The sequence below is a fragment of the Eriocheir sinensis genome, chromosome 54 (genome assembly GCF_024679095.1).
Source record: "Eriocheir sinensis breed Jianghai 21 chromosome 54, ASM2467909v1, whole genome shotgun sequence".
In the NCBI taxonomy this organism is placed as follows: Eukaryota; Metazoa; Arthropoda; class Malacostraca; order Decapoda; family Varunidae; genus Eriocheir; species Eriocheir sinensis.
Window position 1 is genome coordinate 9,885,237 of NC_066562.1, and position 22,881 is coordinate 9,908,117.

Genomic DNA, 22,881 nt, shown 5'->3' on the forward strand with positions numbered 1-22,881 from the left:
CGATAATTTGGCAAAGGTGCAGTAGAGGTAAACATTGGCGGGCTTTACAGAAACGGCGCCGCGGGTTGGTCACTTCTAGGGCATGACACCCCTTGGCACCGCTTGGCACCGCTCCCTGGCACCCCGCAGCTCCAGGGCCTGAGGAGGAGGACGTGAGGCCTGAGTGACACCGAGGAGAGAGGGAAGAAGACGTGCTATGGCGGGCGGGGACGTGGCCAGCAGGGGTGAGTATGGCCCTTCAGGGTTTACTGCCATACACAGAACCTTCGTATGCCTCCCCCCCATAAAGGGTATGACATGCATTTATTTCGGTATTGTTCTAGTGTTTGCCCGTACTCACCCCTCGCAACCAAAATTGGGTAGGGGGCCATTGAGACTTCGGGGAATGCGGTGGTAAACATGAAATGCGTCGCAAATGCATAGTTTTTGAGTTATGAGGGATTGAAAAATACGCTAGATGTAGGGAAATTACTTACAATTACTTAGATGTAGGGAAATTCCTTACAATTACTTAGATGTAGGGAAATTCCTTACAATTACTTAGATGTAGGGAAATTCCTAACAATTACTTAGATGTAGGGAAATTCCTTACAATTACTTAGATGTAGGGAAATTCCTTACAATTACTTAGATGTAGGGAAATTCCTTACAATTACTTAGATGTAGGGAAATTCCTTACAATTACTTAGATGTAGGGAAATTCCTTACAATTACTTAGATGTAGGGAAATTCCTTACAATTACTTAGATGTAGGAAATTCCTACAATTACTTAGATGTAGGGAAATTCCTTACAATTATAGATGTAGAAATTCCTAACAATTACTTAGATGTAGGAAATTCCTTACAATTACTTAGATGTAGGAAATTCCTTACAATTACTTAGATGTAGGAAATTCCTTACAATTACTTAGATGTAGGAAATTCCTTACAATTACTTAGATGTAGGAAATTCCTTACAATTACTTAGATGTGAAATTCCTTACAATTACTTAGATGTAGGAAATTCCTTACAATTACTTAGATGTGAAATTCCTTACAATTACTTAGATGTAGGGAAATTCCTAACAATTACTTAGATGTAGGGAAATTCCTTACAATTACTTAGATGTAGGGAAATTCCTTACAATTACTTAGATGTAGGGAAATTCCTTACAATTACTTAGATGTAGGGAAATTCCTTACAATTACTTAGATGTAGGGAAATTCCTTACAATTACTTAGATGTAGGGAAATTCCTTACAATTACTTGGATGTAGGGAAATTTCATACATTCCAGGGTTTTTTTACAACGTACGGAAACCACGCAAGGTAATTATTGAAAATCACTCCACACCTCGAAAATACGATATTACGCCTCCATATTGTACTGAAGGGCATATTATACATACGGCCGATGATGAGCTAGTGCTGATTTAAAATGAGGAGGTAGAGACTGGAGGGTGACTAGGGATTCAGGGAGGGAATTCAACAAAGGAACTCCTCGGACACTGAAGGACCTCTTCCTTAGTTCGACCTGGGTCCTAACATGTGCTATTTTGTTCTGGTGCACTCACAAACTTGCTAACCCAGTCAACCTTTTTTCAACCTTTGGGAATAGTTAATGTGAGAGGCGGAAGGATTTGAGAATACCAACTTAAATATACACCTACCCACAGAGGTATTGGGCCTGGTAGTTGTCATCATTACTATAGCATTTCTAAAGCATTAATTTGTCACTTTTTTATACCCTCAGAGGTGGAGGAGGGGGAGGAGGGCGCGCCACCCACCACCGAGGCAGCCAAGGGTATTAAGGCTATCGACAAGACTACTGTTCATCGCATCTGCTCAGGACAGGTGGGTAGTAGTAGTAGTAGTAGTAGTAGTAGTAGAGAAGAGAAATGAAAAGAAATGAGAGGAGAGAGAAGAGAGGCAAAGGAGAGGAAGAAATAAAGAGAAAGGGAGAGAGAATGAAGATAGGAGAAGGACAGAAAAGAGGCAGAGGAGAAATAAAGAGAAAAGGAGAGAGAGAATGAAGACAGGAGAAGGATAGGAAAGGAGAGATAAAGAGGAACCTTCCCCCTTCCTTCTCCCTTCCTTAGCTTCCCCCTCTCTTCTCCCACCTTCCCCCTTCCCCCCTTCATCCAACCCCAGCCCACCCCTAAAAATACCCCATACATCCCTAGGTGGTGCTGACGCTTGCCACAGCAGTGAAGGAGTTGGTGGAGAACAGCTTGGATGCCGGAGCGACCAGCGTGGATGTGAGGCTGAGGGAAAACGGCGCTGCTCTGCTGGAGGTGGCGGACAACGGAAAGGGGGTGGAGGAGCATGACTTTGAAGGACTGAGTGAGTTTGTGTGTGTGTGTGTGTGTGTGTGTGTGTGTGTGTGTGTGTGTGAATGTTCATTGTTTTCTACCAACTGGTCTCCTTCCTTGTACCTCCAATCTCTCCAAAACTCCCAGCACTGTATCCTCCCCTGCTCTCTTCACATGTCCAAACCATCGGAGTGTTTCCCTTCTGAGCACTGTTTCCAGGTCCTCTACTCCACATCTGCACTGGACACTCTATCTTGCCAATCTCTCCAAAACTCCCAGCACTGTATCCTCCCCTGCCCTCTTGACATGTCCAAACCATCAGAGCCTTTTCCTTCTGAGCACTGTTTCCTACCTCCAATCTCTCCAAAACTCCAAAGCTCCCCTGCTCTCTTCACATGTCCAAACCATCAGAGTCTTTCCCTTCTGAGCACTGTTTCCTACCTCCAATCTCTCCAAAACTCCAAAGCTCCCCTGCTCTCTTCACATGTCCAAACCATCGGAGTCTTTCCCTTCTGAGCACTGTTTCCTACCTCCAATCTCTCCAAAACTCCCAACACTGTATCCTCCCCTGCTTTCTTCACATGTCCAAACCATCAGAGTCTTTCCCTTCTGAGCACTGTTTCCAGGTCCTCTACTCCACATCTGTTAGCTACATCTGCACTGGACAGCCTATCTTGCCACCTGATTCACATTTTCCTCTTCTGTATTTATTATTGATGTCTGTTTCTGCAGTAAATGACTTTTTGCTTCTAGTTCTGATTAGTATAATGGCAACAGGTTACTATTACACCTCCTCCCCCCTTTCCCCTTCCCCCTTCCCTCAGCCCTCAAGCACCACACCTCCAAGATACAAGACTTCGGCGACCTGGTTGGGGTCAAGACGTTTGGGTTCCGAGGGGAGGCGCTGAGCTCCCTGTGTGCCCTCAGTGACCTCACCATCACGACCCGACACGCCTCCGCCCACGTGGCCTCCAAGTTGACCTATGACCACAATGGAACGCTGACCTTGAAAAGCGCGACCTCCAGACAGGTGGGTTGGCTCTCCGCTGTCTGTGTGTGTGTGTGTGTGTGTGTGTGTGTGTGCGTGTGTGTGTGTGTGTGTGTGTTACCTTGCCAAACCTAACAACTTTATTATTTTTTGTTTGTTTGTTTGTATGTGTGTGTGTCTGTGTCTCATCTCGCTTAACCTAACTTGATTTTATGTGATAGGCTTGTAAATGAGATATAATAATAATAATAATAATAATAATAATAATAATAATAATAATAATAATAATCGTGTGTGTGTTTTCTCTTCCTTTTTGGAGATTTGCTTTTGTATATGAAATAACAACAATAATAGTAATAATAATAATAATAATAATAATAATAATAATAATAATAATAATGATAATGGAAGAGATGGCTTTGTATCACTATCACCATCAAAGTCAGCCTCTTTAGTCAAAATAATAAACAAATCGAGTCAAAACAAACACAAGCTCGTCCCTCTCCGCAGGTTGGCACCACCGTCACCCTCCAGGGCCTGTTCTCCACGCTGCCGGTCCGTCACAAGGAGTTCGTGCGCAACATCAAGAGGGAGTTCAACAAGATGGTCCAGGTCCTCTACTCCTACTGCCTCATATCCACAGGCGTCAGGTAGGCAGACCCAAAATTCACAGGAAGGTAATCAAGTCCGTGAATGTAAAGGGCCAGTTGAATCATTGTCATTGTGTTGTATTATAAGACATTTCGTCGTGCAAAAACACATATTTGACAAGTCTTTCGTTGGAGTTGTGGGCATTTCCAGGAGTAGTTTCATGACCCTGATGGTAGTGTGACCCTTCTTCTGTATCGTGAACCTAAGAAAACACATACTTGACAAGTCTTTCATAGGAGTTGTGGGCATTTCCAGGAGTAGTTTCATGACCCTGATGGTAGTGTGACCCTTCTTCTGTATCGTGAACCTAAGAAAACACATAATTGACAAGGCATTCATAGGAGTTGTGGGCATTTCCAGGAGTAGTTTCATAACCCTGATGGTAGTGTGACCCTTCTTCTGTATCGTGAACCTAAGAAAACACATACTTGACAAGTCTTTCGTTGGAGTTGTGGGCATTTCCAGGAGTAGTTTCATGACCCTGATGGTAGTGTGACCCTTCGTCTGTATCGTGAACCTAAGAAAACACATACTTGACAAGTCTTTCGTTGGAGTTGTGGGCATTTCCAGGAGTAGTTTCATGACCCTGGTGTTATCATACCGATTTTGTCTCACTTCACTGACGCTCCCTCCCTCCCTCCACAGGATAACTTGCACCAACCAGAACGAGAAGGGGAAGAAAACCGTCGTCGTCTCCACCGGCGGGCATCCCACTATTAGGGAGAATCTCGTCTCCATATTTGGGGCTAAGCAGGTGTGTGTGTGTGTGTGTGTGTGTGTGTATGTGTGTGTATTTATTTATTTACCTAGTTGTATTTACCTAGTTGTAGTTTTACAGGCCTGGACTTTACGCTCGTGTGGTCCCGTCTCCGTATCTACATTTACCCAACTATTCCTTAAAGCTTTGCACACTCCTCGCCGATACTACATCCTCACTTAGTCTGTTCCAAACCTCTATATTTCTTTGCGGGAAGCTGTATTTCTTTATGTCTCAAGCATCTTCCCTTCCTCAATTTTTTACTATGTCCTCTTGTGTTCCTGGTGGTAATTCCTTCTTACAGTAGTAACTCCACTGTGTGTGTGTGTGTGTGTGTGTGTGTGTGTGTGTGTGTGTGTGTGTAACATCCATTTGGCATTTTATTTTATTTATTTTATTTTTTTCATTGTTCTCTCTCATATTTTTTTCCCTTTTTTTCTTTCCTTTTCCTTTCCTTATTTCCCCCTTCCCTCTTTCCTCCTCCATCCCTCTTAATCTCCCTCTCTTTATCTCTGTCCCTCCTTCATCCCTCTTTATCTCCCTCTTTCTCTCTTGCCCCTCTATTTCCATCCCTCCCTCTTCCCCCTCCTTATCTCCCTCCCTCTTCCCCCTCCTTATCTCCCTCCCTCTTCCCCCTCCTTATCTCCCTCCCTCTTTCCTCCTCCATCCTTCATTATCTTCCTCCTTCCCTCCTTCTTTCCCCTCCTTATCTCCTTCCCTCCTCCATCCCTCTTTATCTCAATCCCTCTCTCTTCTCCCTCTATCTCCCTCCCTCCTTCCTCCTTCCTCCTCCATCCCTCATCATCTCCCTCTTGCCCCCCTCTATCTCCATCCCTCTTCTCTCCACTCTGCGCTAACATCACACTCCCCTTTCAGGCTGCCGGTCTGCTCGAGTTCCAGCAGAAGTCAGCAACTCAGGAGGTCTTGGAGGAGTATGGGATAGCAGAGGCAGCAGCAGAGGCAGGTAGGGATGGATAGGGATAGCCAGCACCCTATGGTATAAATCAACAAAGAATGGCCTCACTTTGTTGTATGGGAAGTCTCATTAGTAAGGAAGCATATATGAGCCTTTAGTAACTGTTTGGGGTTTTGCTAGGTTAGGTTAAGTTTAGGGTATCTTCAAACACATGGTAGCCAGCACCCTATGGTATAAATCAACAAAGAATGACCTCACTTTGTTGTATAGAAAGTCTCATTAGTAAGGAAGTATATATGAATTTTCTGAGTCAAGACCTATAGTAACTGTTTGGAGAATTGTTAGGTTAGGTTAGGTTAAGTTTAGGGCATCTTCAAACACATGATAGCCAGCAACTTATAGTATAAATCAACAAGGAATGACCTCACTTTGCTGTATAGGAAGTCTCATTAGTAAGGAAACATATATGAATTTTCTGAGTCAAGACCTATAGTAACTGTTTGGGGTTTTGTTAGGTTAGGTTAGGTTAAGTTTAGGGTATCTTCAAACACATGATAGCCAGCACCTTATGGTATAAATCAACAAAGAATGACCTCACTTTGTTGTATAGGAAGTCTCATTAGTAAGGAAACATATATGAATTTTCTGAGTCAAGACATATAGTAACTGTTTGGGGTTTTGTTAGGTTAAGTTTAGGGTATCTTCAAACACATGGTAGCCAGCACCCTATGGTATAAATCAACAAAGAATGACCTCACTTTGTTGTATAGAAAGTCTCATTAGTAAGGAAGTATATATGAATTTTCTGAGTCAAGACGTATAGTAACTGTTTGGGGTTTTGTTAGGTTAGGTTAGGTTAAGTTTAGGGTATCTTCAAACACATGATAGCCAGCACCTTATGGTATGAATCAACAAAGAATGACCTCACTTTGTTGTATAGAAAGTCTCATTAGTAAGGAAGTATATATGAATTTTCTGAGTCAAGACGTATAGTAATTGTTTGGGGTTTTGTTAGGTTAGGTTAGGTTAAGTTTAGGGTATCTTCAAACACATGATAGCCAGCACCTTATGGTATAAATCAACAAAGAATGACCTCACTTTGTTGTATAGGAAGTCTCAATAGTAAGGAAGCACATATGAGTTTTCCGAGTCATGACCTATAGTGTTTGACCTGACCCATTTTTCTCCCCCTCAGCCAAACCTCAGTTCACCCTTGAAGGCGTCGTGTCCTCCTGTGCCCATGGTCAAGGCCGCTCCTCCACCGACAGGCAGTTCTATTTCATCAATGCCAGACCTTGCGACCCTGCCAAGGTGGGTGTGTTCGGGGCATGGGTAGGGCTGGGAGGGGGGGCACTTTGATTACAGATGCCGTGTTACTTAAAGAGCCATACAATATTCACATTTTCTTCTTCTCACTCCCGACGCTCTCCGGTTGTGGTGGTGGTGGTGGTTGTGGTGGCGCAGGTGACGAAGGTGGTTAATGACGTCTACCACCAGTACAACCGCCACCAGTCTCCGTGTGTGGTGCTCAACATCCGTCTCCGCGAGGGCGACGTCGATATCAACGTCACACCAGACAAGCGACAGATCCTGGTGAGCCGTGAGAAGCTGCTCCTTGCGACTATAAAGGTGAGAGGGAGGGGGAGAGGTGTGTGTGTGTGTGTGTGTGTGTGTGTGTGTTAGTCTAAATTCTTCTTTCTTCTTTTACTTTCCATTTTCTTCCTTTGTTAACTGTTTCCATATGCTTATTCTTTCTCTGTTTTCTTCCTTTACTGTTTTATCTTACTTCTCATTTCCTTCCCATGTTAGTTGTTCCTTTTTACATATTCTTCTCTTCCTTATTCTCTTCCTTTCTTTTTTTTCTTCCTTTCTCTCCTTCCTTCTTTCTCCTTCCCTCCTTCCTTATCTTCCTTTCTTCCTTCCCTTCCCTTCTTACCATTCTTTTCTCCTTCCTTCTTTCCTCCTTCCCTTCTTCCTTCATCTTCCTCTCCTTCCTTCCTTCCCTCCCAACAGACTCACCATTGCACTATCTAACACCCTCCTTCCCTCCCCCCTTCACAGACATCCCTGGAGCAGCTCTACGAACACATCCCAAACACATTCGCCATGAACAACACATCCCTCACACCCTCGCGGAACCTACCCAGCCCAGGCCCAGGACTCACCCCAAGCCCACGCCCCTCCCCAAGCCCACAGACCCCCACATCGGCAAAGTTATCGGCATTAACGCAGAGGTTTGGGCGGCACTCGTCTGGCAGTCCGCAGCTCCAACCTGGCACTCCCATTTCTGGACTGAAGCGATCGTTGGTGGCGAGTGGAATGGTCACCCCCAGCCCGGACAGGAAACGTAAGGGTGATGGTGGAGGTGGTGGTGGTGGTGGTTCAGGTAGTGGAGGAAAATTTACGGATGTATCTATTGTATCAGCACTCACAACATCACTGCCAAAGCTGTTCCACTCATCCACCACTCTGTCGATGAACCACTTCTTGCCTGTGTCGTTCTTGAATCTGTGTTGTTTTGTTGGAGCAGCATATAGCAGGCTCTTTGTTGCTTGTTTTTGTTGCTTTTTGTTTTTTGTTTTTGTTGCTTGGTCTTCCCTTGAGCTGTCTCCCTTGTAAAAAAATAAAATAATAATAATAATAATAAATAATAACAATGTCAACCTTCACTCCAACAGAACCCAAACTGATGAACTTCCTGAAGCCGTCACCACGAGAGGGCACCACCACTGACCCCCCAGACCTTACCGATGGCGTGTGTCCTCTGCCATCCCCTACTGAAGAAGAGAAGATGGAGGAGGAAGAGGAGGGCAGGACACATACACATACACAAGGGGACACAGAGGCAGAGAATCACCACAATCACCACCCGGAAGAAGAAGGAGGTGGTGGTGATAGGGACGTGTGTAGTGAGGTGAATGGTGACGCTGATGGTGGTGATGGTGAAGGACCGAACACTGCCGTCAACCAAAGCGTCACAAGTCCGAACGAAAATGGTGACCTGGAATCTGAGGTCAAACGTAATGGTGACCTTGACAGTGAACGTACGGGTGAGGAAGATGGGGATAACAACACCAGTGACCCATCTACGACACTTAACGACGACGGCGGTGATGATGGTGTCAAGGACGATGCTTTGAACAACATCGCAAATTCAGAAAACGAAACCAACAGACACACCACCTCCACATCCTCCACCTACTCCACCTCAAAGGGAGGGTCAACAAAGCCTACGAACGATACATCAAACAACATCACAACTTCAGAAGACAAAACAAACGGTCACATCACCTCCGCTCCCTTCTCCGCTCTATCCTCCTTCTCCTACTCGCCTTCCGTAGGGCCCAACGTGAAGTCCGCCCAAGTCACCCCAGTCTCGGGCTCCTCGTCAAAGTGTACCAAAATCCACAGTGCCACAAATAACTTCTTGAACAGCCTGAAGGCCAAGCGTTGTCTAATCAAGAGCGGCAGAGATGGCAGTGAGGGCAGGAAGACAGGAGGAAGGAGTGAGGAGAACGGAGGAATAGATGAGGAGGTGGAGGTACTGCATGAGGGGGAAGAAGGAGGAGGAGGAGGAATAGGAAGACAGGACAGTGAGGGGAAAGGAAGAGGAGGAGAAGGAGGAATAGGAGAGGAACAGAATGGTGAGGGAAATGCAAGAGGAGGAGAAGGAGGAATAGGAGAGGGACAGGACAGTGAGGGGAGAGGAAGAGGAGGAGGAGGAGAAGAGGAGGAGAAGGAACACAAAACACCAAAAAAAATCATAATCTGTGAGGAATATAACACAAAGGGACTCACAGAACAGAGGCGGTGCAAGAACATTCCCTTCGACATTGAGTCCCTGAGGAGGAGACTGAGGAGGAGGGCGAGGAAGGACAAGGAGGAGGAGGAGGAGAAGCAGAGGCAGTTGGTCAGGAGGTTCCGGGCCAAGATTTCGCCGACAGATAATTCAGCGGCGGAGGACGAACTGAAGAAGGAGATATCGAAGGAGATGTTTGCGAAGGTTAGCTTGTGGTTTTATTTATTTATTTATTTATTTTTTATGCTTCATATATCCCTTATCTTCCCTTCTTTCCTCTTTTCCTCTTCTGATGCCATTTCCACCCTCATCTTCCCTTCGTTATCCTCCTTTCACCTTCCTCTTTTAGTACCTTTCATATCCCTTTACTTTGTGCATGTATCTACTGACCTAACTTGACAATCTGACCTTAACCTGACCTGACCTGACCTAATCTAATCTAATCTAACCTAACCTGACCTGTCCTCACCTAAGCTAACCTAACTTAACAACCTAATCTTACCCAACTTAACCTTACCTAACTGACCTAACTTAACCTGACCTGACCTAAGCTAACCTAGCAACCTAATCTTACCTAACTTAACCTTACCTAACCTGACCTGATCTGACCTAACTTGACCCTATTGCAGATGGAGATCCTTGGGCAGTTCAACCTTGGCTTCATCATCGCACGCCTCAACCAGGACCTCTTCATCATCGACCAACACGCCACCGATGAGAAATACAACTTCGAAACCCTCCAACAGACCTGCACGCTCCGGAACCAGCGCCTCATTGCCCCGCAGACCTTGGAGTTGACGGCCGTGGGCGAGGCGACGCTTCTCGACAACCTTGAGATCTTCCACAAAAATGGGTTTGAGTTCAACGTGAAAGAGGAGGAGACGGTCGGTCGTAGAGTCAGCCTCGTGTCCATGCCAGTGAGCCGAGGGTGGGAGTTCGGCCGCAGCGATGTCGAGGAGCTGATTTTTATGCTGTCGGACGCGCCGGGGGTGATGTGCCGGCCGTCGCGAGTGAGGGCCATGTTCGCCTCACGTGCCTGCCGGAAGAGTGTGATGATAGGCACCGCGTTGAGTCAGCAGCAGATGAAGACGCTGGTGGGCCATATGGGCGAGATCGAGCAGCCCTGGAACTGCCCCCACGGCCGCCCGACGATGAGGCACCTGGTTAATCTGGAGTTGGTGAGGCCGGTGGAGTGCCAGGATTAGTGCCGGGGTAGTGCCGCTGACTTACCTTACCTCTCTCTGTGTCTTGTTCTTTCCTCTGACAAGAATAGGGTAGTGTGTCTTCCTCCTCCTCCTCCTTCTCTCTCTCTGTCTCGTCCTTTCTCCTGTTTCCTCCGACAAGAATATGGTAGTGTGTCTTCCTCCTCTCGTCCTCTCTTTTTTTTCTTCCTTTCTCTTTGTGGTTGTCTCTCTTCTCTCTTTCCTCCATTAGTGTTTCTCCTTCTTCTCTTCATCCTTCTTTTCATTGTCTTTCATCCCTTTCATATCCCTCATCTTCCCCGTTTTCACCTTCCTCTTTTATTTCATCTGATTCTTGTCTCTCTCATTCATTGTCTCTCCATCGTGGTAATTCTGCATTGTCATTTCCATGTTATTTTCATTTTATCAACAAATTTTCATCTAGATTTTAATAATTAGATTTTTTTACCCTGTCTGTCCCCTTTGTTCTTCCTAGCTAGTTAGTTTGTTAGTTAGTAGAGTAGTTGGTTGGGTAGTTCGTATCTTGCACTCTTCACAAACCACTCTCACCCACACTCTTGGGAACCCTTCTTGAGGTGCATAATTTTAACTTTCATTTCGTATATTTTCTCACCAGTTCATGAATTATTTTTGTATTATTCTCAATGTGTGATTTTATTGTGTCCTATAAAGCCAGTGACTCAAGGATGGTGACTTTGAATTAACATGAGTAGTTGTAAGGCATTGCAGGGGACCACTTGTACCTGAGTAGTGCGTAGAAGTGATGGGAAGAACAGTGAACACCATTGCCAGATTATCGTACCCAGAGGACCATATTTACCAGTGACTCAAGGATGGTGACTTTGAATGAACATGAGTAGTTGTAAGGCGTTGCAGGGGACCACTTGTACCTGAGTAGTGCGTAGAGGTGACGGGAAGAGTAGTGAAGAATTGACTGGGCTGAAGGTGGAGTAGTGTACAAATATTAACAGCACTGAACCTTGCTTGTCTCACCTCCCACTAACAAGTACAAATATTAACAGCACTGAACCTTGCTTGTCTCACCTCCCACTAACAAGTACAAATATTAACAGCACTGAACCTTGCTTGTCTCACCTCCCACTAACAAGTACAAATATTAACAGCACTGAACCTTGCTTGTCTCACCTCCCACTAACAAGTACAAATATTAACAGCACTGAACCTTGCTTGTCTCACCTCCCACTAACAAATAACAACTCGTAACTCTGACCGCCTGTATTCAGTTCATTTTGGCAAGGCTGCTGATGATGGCTTAGTCTTGGTGGGTCCACTTTCTGCTAGGAGAGAGCCGGGGGTTAGTGGAGCCAGAATTGATATATAGTTCAGTGACAGTGGACTTTAGGGCACAGACAACTGGGTTTATTCCAAGTTCACCCTTCCCATAAAAAAAGTTGAGCATCAGAACACTACATATAAAGACTTTCAGGGGACAAGGGATACACAGGAGGACAGCCAGTAATAGGTAGGGTCATCACAGACAGCGTTGCATATTGAGACTTTAATATTTAATGAATTTACTACATAAATACAGTATGAGTGAAACTAAAGGAGTCTGTACACTTTTGCATATTCCTAACTTTTGACTACCTAACCTAAGTCAATAAGAAGAGGAGGTTATTATTATTATTACAAGGTTGAAATAAATACAAAAACAACAACAGGTGGTGGCGTCAGTCACAGGTTTGAAACAGGTTGCCGGGACGAACGGATTTCCTAGCGGGGAGAGATTTTTCGATGAACCACGGTTTTATTTTTCCTCTAAATATTTTGCGTTAATGCCGAACACTTGCTAGTAACTGTGACGCGATGGTTCCTACAGCTTTGGGGGGGGGGGGGGGGGGGGTAACACATGTTAGGGGGCGGGGCGAGTGGGTGGTGGGGAGGGTGGGGTAGGTAGCACATTAGCCTGCATTTCCCTTCTGTATAAAGTCCCTATTCTTAAACATATCAGCACCTCACTTCACCTGTTTCAAAAGCCTCATAGAAGTACCTGGGATTCACATGGACTGTTTTGTGATACCAGGGACAGTGTGACACGATTTCCACATCTCGAACGGCAAAAACAACCTTGAAAACCTGGTTAGTGGAACCTTCATGGGCTGTTTTGTGATGCCAGGATAGTGTGACACGATTTCCGCATCTCAAACGGCAAAACCACCCATGGAAACCCGCTTAATCTTCTCATGTGGCTCTGGAAAAGTCATAATGTGATCCTGATATGTTTAGTAATATCAATGCTGCAAGATTGTCGTACTCAGCCGATTATATTTCCCGACTTCCTGCCCCTAAACTTTCTTCTGGGCTCCACTAACGAAACTCATTCATAGTTATCGTTAAAAGTGTTAGATCCCGACGTTTCTTGGCAGTAGTTAGGCGTCAGAAACCGGTAAATACTATGCTCTGAGTACGATGACCTGGCAACACTGAGTAATATTGACCTCGGACTCCAAACACATGTGGCTCAACGGGGGTAGGAGGGAGGAGGGGGGGGGGGGGGATGGTTTCATTTCTCTGTTGAAGTCGTGTGTGTGGCACCGACTGACTGCTTGTGTCCAGGCCGACCTATCCGCTAACTAGTGAAGCAAGAGTTATCACAACAGTTCTAATGAGTTAATAATATATATATATATGTACACCCAAGGCCATCACGTAATTGTCAACTACACTTGGAAAACGGTAGTCCTTAAAAACAAATAAAAAATAAAAGGAATCGTAAAACATCTCAGGGAAGTTATTGCAGAGAGCGAAAATGCGTTCCACTTCTAGCAGCTAAGAATTGGAGGCTCTTAAGACGCTGACACAGTATGAGGTGTTAGGGCGCGTCCACCACCCTTAGCGCACCCTTCCCGTCAGGACTTGCATCGGAAAGCGTCACAGGAAAACTAAGCTGAGGTGTATCCGTGAGAGACCAATAGAAAGACGGATAATAATGAACCTTTCCGATCTTTCTTTCTTGTCTGATGTCCATATTTTTCCTCATGTGGTTGGGGTACCGACAATCATCCCTCAAACAGTACGGTTTCCAATTGCTCAGTTTCAGTTTTATGTGGATTTTCATGGATTTTTTTAGGATTTTTAAATTTTCCGACAAGCAGGAAATTTAAAAATCCTTAAAAGATCTATGACAATCCGTATAAAACTGAACTATTGGAAACTGTACTATTTGAGGGACAACTGTATTCTCTCCTTCCCATGTCCTCCACACACGATCTCCAGGTCTTCTGCCTTCTACCTAGTCTCCTCTTCTTCCTGGTGTTCCTCCTCCTCATGTCTTCCCACACTGTCTCCTCTTCTCCCTGGTGTTCCTCCTCCTCATGTCTTCCACACAGTGTCTCCAGGTCTTCTTTGTTCTTCCAGCTGGTCTCTTCTTCCACCTCCATCTCCACAGCTCTTCTTCTCCCTGGCGATCCTCCTTCTCATGTCTTCCACCACACACTGTCTCCAGGTGGTCTTCATTCTTCCAGCTGGTCTTTTCTACCTCCACCTCCACAGCTCTTCACCCTCTCATGTCTTTCTCCACACACTGTCTCCAGGTCTTCTCCCGCCTTCCACCTGGTCTCCATTTACACCTCCATCAATCTCCGCAGCTGTTCCGAGTACACATTCCGACAATCTCACGCAGACCACAGCTTAGTTTTCCGAGTCCTTCCCAATGTGGTCCTGACGAGAAAGATGCGTCAGGACAGGCAAACACATCCCAGTTATGATATTCAGTTTTTAGGAAGGTAGGAAGGGACTTAACTTCTTCTGTTTAGGATATACACAACTGGTGACTACACTTAGCCAGCCACAGTCTGTCAGTCTCCCTGTGGTGACCTTGGAAGCACTACTGGTGGGGTAGCAAAGTCATTTTTTCCCTCAACATATAGCACCATTTTATTTAACTAACCCTCTTAACCTTAGAATGCCTCACTCCTGCATGTCTTATTGGCGTATACTCCATTCGAACTAACCCAGGCCTTCCCATGTCCCCCCATTATAAGCATATCATCAGCGCCTCTCGTAGAAGTTGCTGGGATTTTTAGGACGATTTTGTGATGCTGAGGATAGTTTTACGTGACCTGCATCTTGACCACCCATGAAAACCAGGTCAATCTTCTCTGTGGCCATGGGAAAAGGTCGTAATTGGAGCCAAAAACAACAATATCGACCTTTAACTTGCCCCTTCTCAAATACAGGCGGAATGTCACTGGTGGCTCTGGGAAGGTCAAATCCAGCATCTATCCCTGACCCACAAGCAAGCTGTACCCTTTCTCACTGGTGGCTCTGGGGAAGGTCAAATCCAGCATCTTCTATCCCTGACCCACAAGCAAGTCATACCCGTTCTCACTGGTGGGTACTGGGAAAGGTCAAATCCAGCATCTATCCCTGACCCACAAGCAAGCTGTGTACCCTTTCTCACTGATGGATGCTGGGAAAGGTCAAATCACAGCTGTTAATGGGCCGACCTGGGAAGATTTATTGACCTGGTTAATTTGAACAGGAGTATAACACCACCGAAACTTGGAGACTGTTTCCCTATATTGTCTTTCATAGTTGCTGATCACCCATAGCTCCTACAACCTTCGGCCCAGAGAGAGAGGGAGAGGGAGAGGAGGGATGTGTGGAGAATGATTCCTTTGTATGTGACTGGGAGGGGCATGTGACTGTGGGGTTTGTAAACATACTGTGGGGTCCTGTGAGCTGAGAGAGAGAGAGAGAGAGAGAGAGAGAGAGAGAGAGAGAGAGAGAGAGAGAGAGAGTATCAAACATCCATGAGTCAAGTGAATAGAACATGGGTGAAATCTATAGACATGTTGTGTTGTCGTGTCTGAAGATTTCGCTCAAAATTCTGTTCTATCGACACAAGTGCTTGATGCTTTGTCAACTGCGCCTCCCCTACTCTCTCTCTCCTCTCCTCTATTCACTTTTTTTCTCCTTATTATCTCTCCTCGGTTCTCCCTTCCCTTCTCTCCTCTCCTCCCCTACTATCTCTTCTCTTTTCACTTTTCTCTCCTCTGTTCTCCCTTCTCTCCTCTCCTCGCTCCCTCTCTCTCTTCGCCGGCCGTACAAATGTCAGAACCACTCACGAACGTAACTCTCATCCACTCTCTTTCCTAACTACCCAGTGCAAGGTTATTCACTCTCTGCCAAAGCCTTAGTGTCCTTGGTGTCACTGTCTTGTCTCGTCCCTGTACTGAATCACGCTGACAATCTTTCGGCTTTCCTTCAAGACCTTCCCAAAAGCACGGAAAGATTACTTGATGCATTGCTGAATAAATGACACACAGCTGGACGTCATCACCACTCATTGTCTTACTCCTTCACGCCCCAGAAATTAGGTTAGAGTTTCACCGACAAGGACATTCTCCCTCCTGGTTGCCACTTCCACTAAATTATTACAAATTGTCCAGTCAACCAAAGCTACCAAGTGCGTGTGAATGGTCTTACCGAACGCCGAACTCGGACAACAGGAAAACAGTCTCTACCGAGGAGTCTGTGTTCAAGCCAGACCTGACCTTACTTGGCCTGGCCTCGGCCCACAGCAACAGACCAAGGTGGGTGAGTCTACTCCAATACACTGGGCATGTCACTTACACAAGGAGCTTTGGGCTTGCTAACCAGGATAGTTTTCAAATCACTGAATACATCGGACCCTTGACTTGGCAGACTGTAAAGGGTGGAGGGGCTTGTCTTGAGAGGCAACACACTGCTGCTGTCTGGCAGTGGGTGTTTCATGACTCACAGCGCCCTCAGAAAATATGGTGTGGTGGAATTTCTATATGCCAGAAGTTTGTTAATGAAACCAATAATCCGGTAAATCTGAGGGCCCAGTGCAGTGCTTGGTTTGCTGCCGGCGTGGGCGGCGCCACGGCTCTGAACACTTGCATGGTGTTGGACAAGGCAGTGGATCAACAAAGAAGACTTTCAATGCATACTTCAAGTTCAGACGCCCGGCACACTGTTGTGAGGAATGATGGCACTCGTTAACCTGGCAACGGTCCTGCCCACTGGGGTGGTGGGCGGGGCAGCTTGGCTGCTCTGCCCTGCTACAGATTCTTCCACTCTCCAAATCATGTGTAAGTAATTTAATCACTGGACAAAAATGTCGTACAAAACAACGTTGAGCTAAACAAATGTAAACAAACAAGCCGGTCGTGGCCAGACACCACGTGCTCAGCGTTTGATTCTCCCGGCACCAGAGCCTCGCGGCCCTCAGCGTGTGACCTGAGGACCGCCGCGCTGCGCTGGCGTGGCAGACTTGGCAGGTGTGCTGGTGTGTGTCCAGCTCCTGCCTTGGCCGCCCTGCTTGGGGGAGGGGGGGCAGCCCCGCTGAGCAAGGCCACACACCCCGGCCGGTGATGCTCTCTGAGAGCCGCCGTGAGTCAGCACGTCATCAGGGTGCCGGCCAGGCCTGCCGGACTATCACAGGTTCAGCGTCGCTACAATGATTGCTCGTGCAGGCCGCCGTCTGGGTGGTGGCGGGGCCGCCGGGCCTGCCTGAGCCATGACGATGAGCAGCTGGTGATGATCATGAGGGTGACGTGCGAAGGTTACCAGAACGCGTCGCGCAAACTAAAGTGAAGCCGACTATCGGAAGCTTAACAATCGGTTCGTCAGCGAGAGCCGCGCGGCGAACCTGCAAAGTAACAACAGAGCAATAAAAGTGATGTAAATGCCTAGTTGAAATGTGCATATTTATGCATAATACAAAGTTGCACTTCATTGGAATAACTGCTGAAGGTAAATCATCAAACTGATCCTCAAAACATACAGCTAGCTATGACTCGTCAGTCCTTAAGTGTTAGTAGAGTGTATTCAAACCACATCCATCCTGCCACCAAGCTCAACTCCCGTCCTTTGGCACCGGCTCACTGCAGCCACCAGCATCCGTCCCCCAGCACCACCCGACACACCCGGCCCTGGTGGCACGCACCCCACACACCCAGTGACGGCAGCCACACACACACTGGGGCCAGGCAGCCGTGTTAGACTCACTTTGAAGTGTTCGCCCCCGACCCTGGCAGGCCACACCTGTGCTGCCGGCCTGTTCCCACGCCAGCACAACAGACTCAACTCTCACTGAATGAACTCGTGAAGGTTCCCAGCATTCGGGCGCATGCATGTGGTTTGAATATCAGGGCTGCGGGAGGGTAAGGAGGCAGGTCTGAAGTACTATTTTGATTTTGCATAACACTGCAGAGGAACATTTCTATCCTGAGATGGACCGGGAGGGAAGGAAGGGAACAAAACATTCAGCAACTATCCCCATGAAGTACACACACACACACATGTACACTTGCACAACCAGACACACACACACACACACACACACACACACACACACATAAAATGTTAGGTAATTATGTGGCAAACTTGTGTGCCGGTAGAGTTGCCGCTAACTGAGATTAGTGACTACAGACACACACTGGGAACTGCAGACGAGTGCTGAGGCGCGGAGAGAACCAGGTGTTAGGAGGAGGCGGAGGAGGAGGAGGGGGACGAGGACACAGATGTGGAGGAAGAGGAGGAGGTGGAAGAGGAGGAGGAGGAGGCAACAGCAGCAGCGGAGGACGTCGAGGCGGAAGAGGTGGTTGCCGGGGACAGGGAAGAACAGGAGGAGGAGGAGGAGGAGCCCGAGGAGGACGCAGCATTGTCACTCGTCTCGTCCTTGGTGCGGGACTTGAGGCTTTCGAGGTATTCCTGCTGGCTGGCGGCGAGCACCTGGGCCAGGATATCGGCCTCGGCGCTGGAGTATTCGCTCAGGCCTGCGGAGACGGAGCGGAAATGAGCTACTCTGGGGTGCGTTGACAAAGGGTTGCAAGACTTACGACACACCCCAAACTTGATGTGACTAACTGAATGTGTAAATGTAAATAAATAGATAAATGTGAATGTACATATATGAATCTTTCCATGAACAACCTCTTGTCTGGTCTAACCCACAAATAACCAACCACAACCACAATCACCACACCACCACAACTCACCAAATATATGCGGCGGGAGGTGGTTGAGGAAGGAGGCCCGTTCATTCACCCGGAACTCCCCCCCCATCGACACAGAGTACCCAGACGACGACGGCATGGGGTCCTTCGACGATCCCGGGACAGCTGGCTCATGGTCCTGCGGCGCTGAGGGGGGCGGATCCTTAGAGCCAGAGGGGCCGCGGGGGGACGCAGGGGTGGCGCCGCGAGGGGGGGGAGGAGGTAGTCGAGGCAGGTCACCCGAGCACTGCGAGGCGCGGGGTGAACTGCGTGGGTTGTCGGCTGAACCCTCGGCCTGGGGAGTCTGGTGGAGGGGTGAGGTGCGCCCCCGGGGACATCGATCACTGGGGTCTGTGCTGGAGGTGGATGAGGGGGACCGCTGGAGGGGGGGGAGGGGAGATTGGTATTAGTGATGTTTTGAAAAGGTAAATGAGATGAACAGAGGGAAAAATAAAGAGGAAGAAAAAATAATGATGAAAATGGAGAGAGAGAGAGAGAGAGACAAAGAGAGAGAGAACAGTTTTGGATGAAGGGGAAGAAGAAGAAGAGGAAAGAAGAAAGAAAAAGAAAAATAGGGCAATAAAACTCAGAAGAAGGAAAAAGATTGAAAAATAAAGATGCATATATGTGTGTGCGTGTGTGTGTATCTGTGTGTGTGTGTGTGTGTGTGTGTGTTTGGGGGAAGGGGAAGGGAATTGATTTTTGTGTATTTCTGATTTTTTTCTGATTGATATTGTGCTGGACTGCAGTTTGTACTTGTAATGCATATCTTTAATAATATGTATCTGTTATCCTGAAGTCAATAAACCATCTATCTATCTCTACCTGTGTGTGTGTGTGTGTGTGTGTGCTTACCTGTCCCTTAGAGCGCTGGTCATTCTCCCTCAGCCACTGCAGGTAACTCTCATGGGCGACCTGCTCCTCGATCGCCTCACTCGTTGCCTCAAAGTCTGTTGCCCGGATCTTGTCTTCCAACATGGCCTGAGGAGGAAGGACAACAATCATCATCATCATCATTATTATTATTATTATTAGGGTGAGGAGACGAGGAGGGAGGGAAAGGGTAGGGAGGGAGAGAGAATGAAGGGAAGGGAGCAAGGCAGGGTGTAGATTAATGTATCCCTTTTCTCTCTCCCTTTTTCCCTTCCTCACTCCAACACAAGATAGGGAAGGGAGAGAGGGAGGGAAGGAGAATGGAGGGAAGGGAGAGAAAGAAATCCAGGGTGCACATCAGTGTTCCTTTCTCTCTCCCTCTCTCTCTCCATTTTCCTCTCCCTCTCTCCCACACAAACAAAAATATCAAGAACTGTATATCTGCAAAAAAACTCCAGCACTGTAAACAAGATAAACAACAAACATCATAAATAACAACATAAACAATGACAAACTGGCTTTTTTTTCATTATTGTTTCATTTCTTTACCCCCTTGAACTGTTTCCTCTACTGTAAAAAAAATAATAATAACAATAACAATAATAATAATAATAATAATAATAATAATAATAATAATAATAATAAAAAATAAAACTAACCTGCTCCAAGTGCACGTTCTCGCTCTGCCTGGTCGCCTCCTTCATCAAGTTCTTATCGGCCAGCCCTGGTTGGTAGCCCGGCAGACCGAGCCCCACCCCTACGGTAGCCTTGTAGGGGTCCACCAGGCTGTTGTAGTGGGTCCCCATGTGGTAACTGAGGCGGATGGGTTCGTTGTCGGTCTGAAGGCTGCCCTGGAAGCTGTTGATCGGTTCTGGAAAGTGGAAGAGTGAGATGATTAGTTATGATTGGTTAGTGTGTGTGTGTGTGTGTGTGTGTGTGTGTGTGTGAGGGTGTGATGACTATAGGAGTGGGCTGTGGTGTGGGTGAGAGGGTGAAGGATACTGGAGATGAGATGATGATGCTGGAAATGGCTGGAGATGAAGGATGCTGGAGATGACTGGAGATGAAGGATACTAGCTCTGAGGATGCTTGAGATGAAGGATACTGGAGATGACTGGAGATGAAGGATACTAGCGATGAGGATGCTGGAGATGAAGGATACTGGAGATGAAGGATACTGGAGGGATGCTGGAGATGACTGGAGATGAAGGATACTAGCTCTGAGGATACTGGAAATGAAAGAAACTGGAGATGAAGGATACTAGTGATGAGGATACTGGAGATGAAGGATGTTGAAGATGAAGGATGCTGGAGATGAAGGATACTGGAAATGAAAGAAACTGGAGATGACAAGAGATGAAGGACACTGATGTAGGATACTGGAGATGAAGGATACTAGCAATGAGGACGCTGCAGATGAAGGATACTCAAGATACAGGATACTGAGGATACTTTGAACATATATGGAGGAAGGAGGATAATTGCAGCGGATAACTCAAACACACACCCACACACCGCCTCCACCACTCACCCACGCTGTAGCAGTAGACCTCGATGATGCGGTTGTACATTTCGGACATGGCGGCCAGCTCGATGTGGTTGCCGAAGCAGTCATCTCGTCGCTTCCGCTGGACATAGGTTTGGAAGTCCTCTGACACGAAGGGCGCAAAGGCATCCTCGTTACGGGCCTGCGGGGAAGAGGTGGTGAGGTGGTGGTGATGGTGATGAAGAGTAATTATTTTTGTATTTTTTCCCTTTTCCTGTCCTCTCCCCCTTCCTTTGTTCTTCCCCTTTTCCTATCTCCAACTCTCTCTTTCCTTCCCTTTTCCACTTTCTCACTCTCTCCCTCCTACACACACACACACACACACACACACTATCCCTCTCTTCTCCCCACTCCCTCCCCACACACTCACACACCCCTCTCCCTCCCCCTCTTCACCCCTCACCCCCACACTCACGATATAATCCATGCAGTGCTTCCGTACGCTGCTGTGCATATCCTGGTCCCCGTACACCTGGTCTGCGATGGCCCGGAACAGACACGCCCCATCCTCCCGCATCTTCTTAATCATAAGCCCCTTCTTCTTCATCTTCTTCTCAAACCGTCGCTCCTTCTGTGGGGGGGGGGGGGTAAGAAGAAGGGTGATGAGTGTTTGTTTGTGTTTGTGGAGGTATTGGAGGAGGAAGGGGGTTGGAGAGGTGGGAAGATATGGGGAGGAAGAAGAGGAGGAAAGAGAAGGTAGGAAGGAGGAGGAGAGATGAGAAGGGGTGGGAAAGAATAGGTATAAAATGACACACACACACACACACACACACACACACACACACACACACACACACACACCTCCTCCCTAGTGTGTGTTTGTGAGTGTGTTTTTGAGGAGGTAGAAGGAGAGAGAGGTAGACAGACACACAGAGAGAGAGAAAGAGAGTGAAATTGAAAGATAGAAAGATAAATATAGAGATAAATGGTTTGAAATAGAGAGAGAGAAATGGATATAGAGAACAGAAAAAAAGAAAGAAAAAAATATAGGTGAAAATACATGAAAATTCACACACACACACACCAGGAAAACAAAGGAAGATGCTTGAGAGACATAAAGAAATATAGCGTCCCACAAAGAAATATAGAGGTTTGGAACAGACTAAGTGAGGATGTAGTATCGGCGAGAAGTGTGCAAAGCTTTAAGGAAAAGTTGGACAAATACAGAATCGGATATGGGACCACACGAGAGTAAAGCCCAGGCCCTGTAAAATTAGAACTAGGTAAATACACACACACACACACACACACACACACCTCCTCCCATTGCTCGGCTGTCAGGTTCCATCCGAAGGGCTCGTACTCATCCCCGCTGTTGTAGCCACTGTGGTCATTCTCCTCGGGGTCTTGCGACGGCCCGGCCTGCAGGGAGACAAGACCGAGACCTTAGTGACGACAGCAACACGAACACACAAACAAACATGTATTATTCGTGAGTTTATAAAAATAAGTATAATGCAAGTTTTGTTTTTCTTTATGAGGATGAAGAGGAGAGGAGGAGGATACCATAAGGTGCTGGCTATCATGTGCTTGAAGATACCCTAACCTAACCTAACCTAACAAAACCCTAAACAGTTACTATAGGTCTTGACTGAAAATTCCTTACTAATGAGACTTTCTATACAACAAAGTGAGGTCATTCTTTGTTGATTTATACCATAAGGTGCTGGCTATCATGTTTGAAGATACCCTAAACTTAACCTAACCTAACCTAACAAAACCCCAAACAGTTCCTATAGGTCTTGACTCAGAAAATTTATATATGCTTCCTTACTAATGAGACTTTTTATACAACAAAGTGAGGTCATTTTTTGTTGATTTATACCCCCCCTCCCTCTCTCTCTCTCTCTCTCTCTCTCTCTTACGCAC

General features: G+C 46.7%; 2 protein-coding genes and 1 long non-coding RNA gene across 7 annotated transcripts in view; 2 read left to right on the plus strand and 1 right to left on the minus strand.

Moving 5' to 3' along the window:
- On the plus strand, positions 1-15,375 carry LOC126983741 (mismatch repair endonuclease PMS2-like). Of its 2 annotated transcripts, XR_007736214.1 has the most exons (13): positions 1-224; positions 1,734-1,834; positions 2,164-2,323; positions 3,117-3,322; positions 3,791-3,930; positions 4,577-4,685; positions 5,565-5,652; positions 6,800-6,915; positions 7,069-7,233; positions 7,666-7,951; positions 8,283-9,607; positions 10,033-14,832; positions 14,902-15,375. XR_007736214.1 is itself a non-coding variant. In XM_050836811.1 (12 exons), the coding sequence occupies exons 1-12, from the start codon at positions 197-199 to the stop codon at positions 10,606-10,608; spliced, it is 3,300 nt and encodes a 1,099-aa protein (XP_050692768.1). In that variant the 5' UTR covers positions 1-196; the 3' UTR covers positions 10,609-15,375. The 2 variants fall into 2 exon arrangements, 1 of the variants encoding a protein (XP_050692768.1); XM_050836811.1 differs by having other exon boundaries at positions 10,033-15,375.
- The window catches only part of LOC126983749 (uncharacterized), a 49,427-nt gene that overhangs the window by 3,487 nt on the left and 23,059 nt on the right, over positions 1-22,881 (plus strand). The window lies entirely within an intron of this gene.
- The window catches only part of LOC126983743 (OTU domain-containing protein 5-B-like), a 16,926-nt gene continuing 6,154 nt past the window's right edge, over positions 12,110-22,881 (minus strand). For 2 of the 3 annotated variants that reach the window (XM_050836817.1, XM_050836818.1), the window contains 7 exons: positions 22,270-22,374; positions 21,428-21,583; positions 20,998-21,154; positions 20,126-20,337; positions 19,449-19,574; positions 18,597-18,972; positions 12,110-18,374 (listed from right to left, as the gene is read on the minus strand). In XM_050836817.1, coding sequence (XP_050692774.1) covers positions 18,079-18,374; positions 18,597-18,972; positions 19,449-19,574; positions 20,126-20,337; positions 20,998-21,154; positions 21,428-21,583; positions 22,270-22,374 — 1,428 coding nt within the window. In that variant the 3' untranslated portion in view covers positions 12,110-18,078. The remainder of the gene's footprint in view (positions 18,375-18,596; positions 18,973-19,448; positions 19,575-20,125; positions 20,338-20,997; positions 21,155-21,427; positions 21,584-22,269; positions 22,375-22,881) is intronic. The other variant, XR_007736217.1, reaches the window with a different exon arrangement.

Coding starts and splice junctions, on each gene's coding strand:
- LOC126983741 (XM_050836811.1), top strand. CDS start 197: ATGGCGGGCGGGGACGTGGCCAGCAGGG. Junction 225..1,733: donor CGGGGACGTGGCCAGCAGGG/GTGAGTATGGCC, acceptor TTATACCCTCAG/AGGTGGAGGAGGGGGAGGAG. Junction 9,608..10,032: donor CGAAGGAGATGTTTGCGAAG/GTTAGCTTGTGG, acceptor ACCCTATTGCAG/ATGGAGATCCTTGGGCAGTT.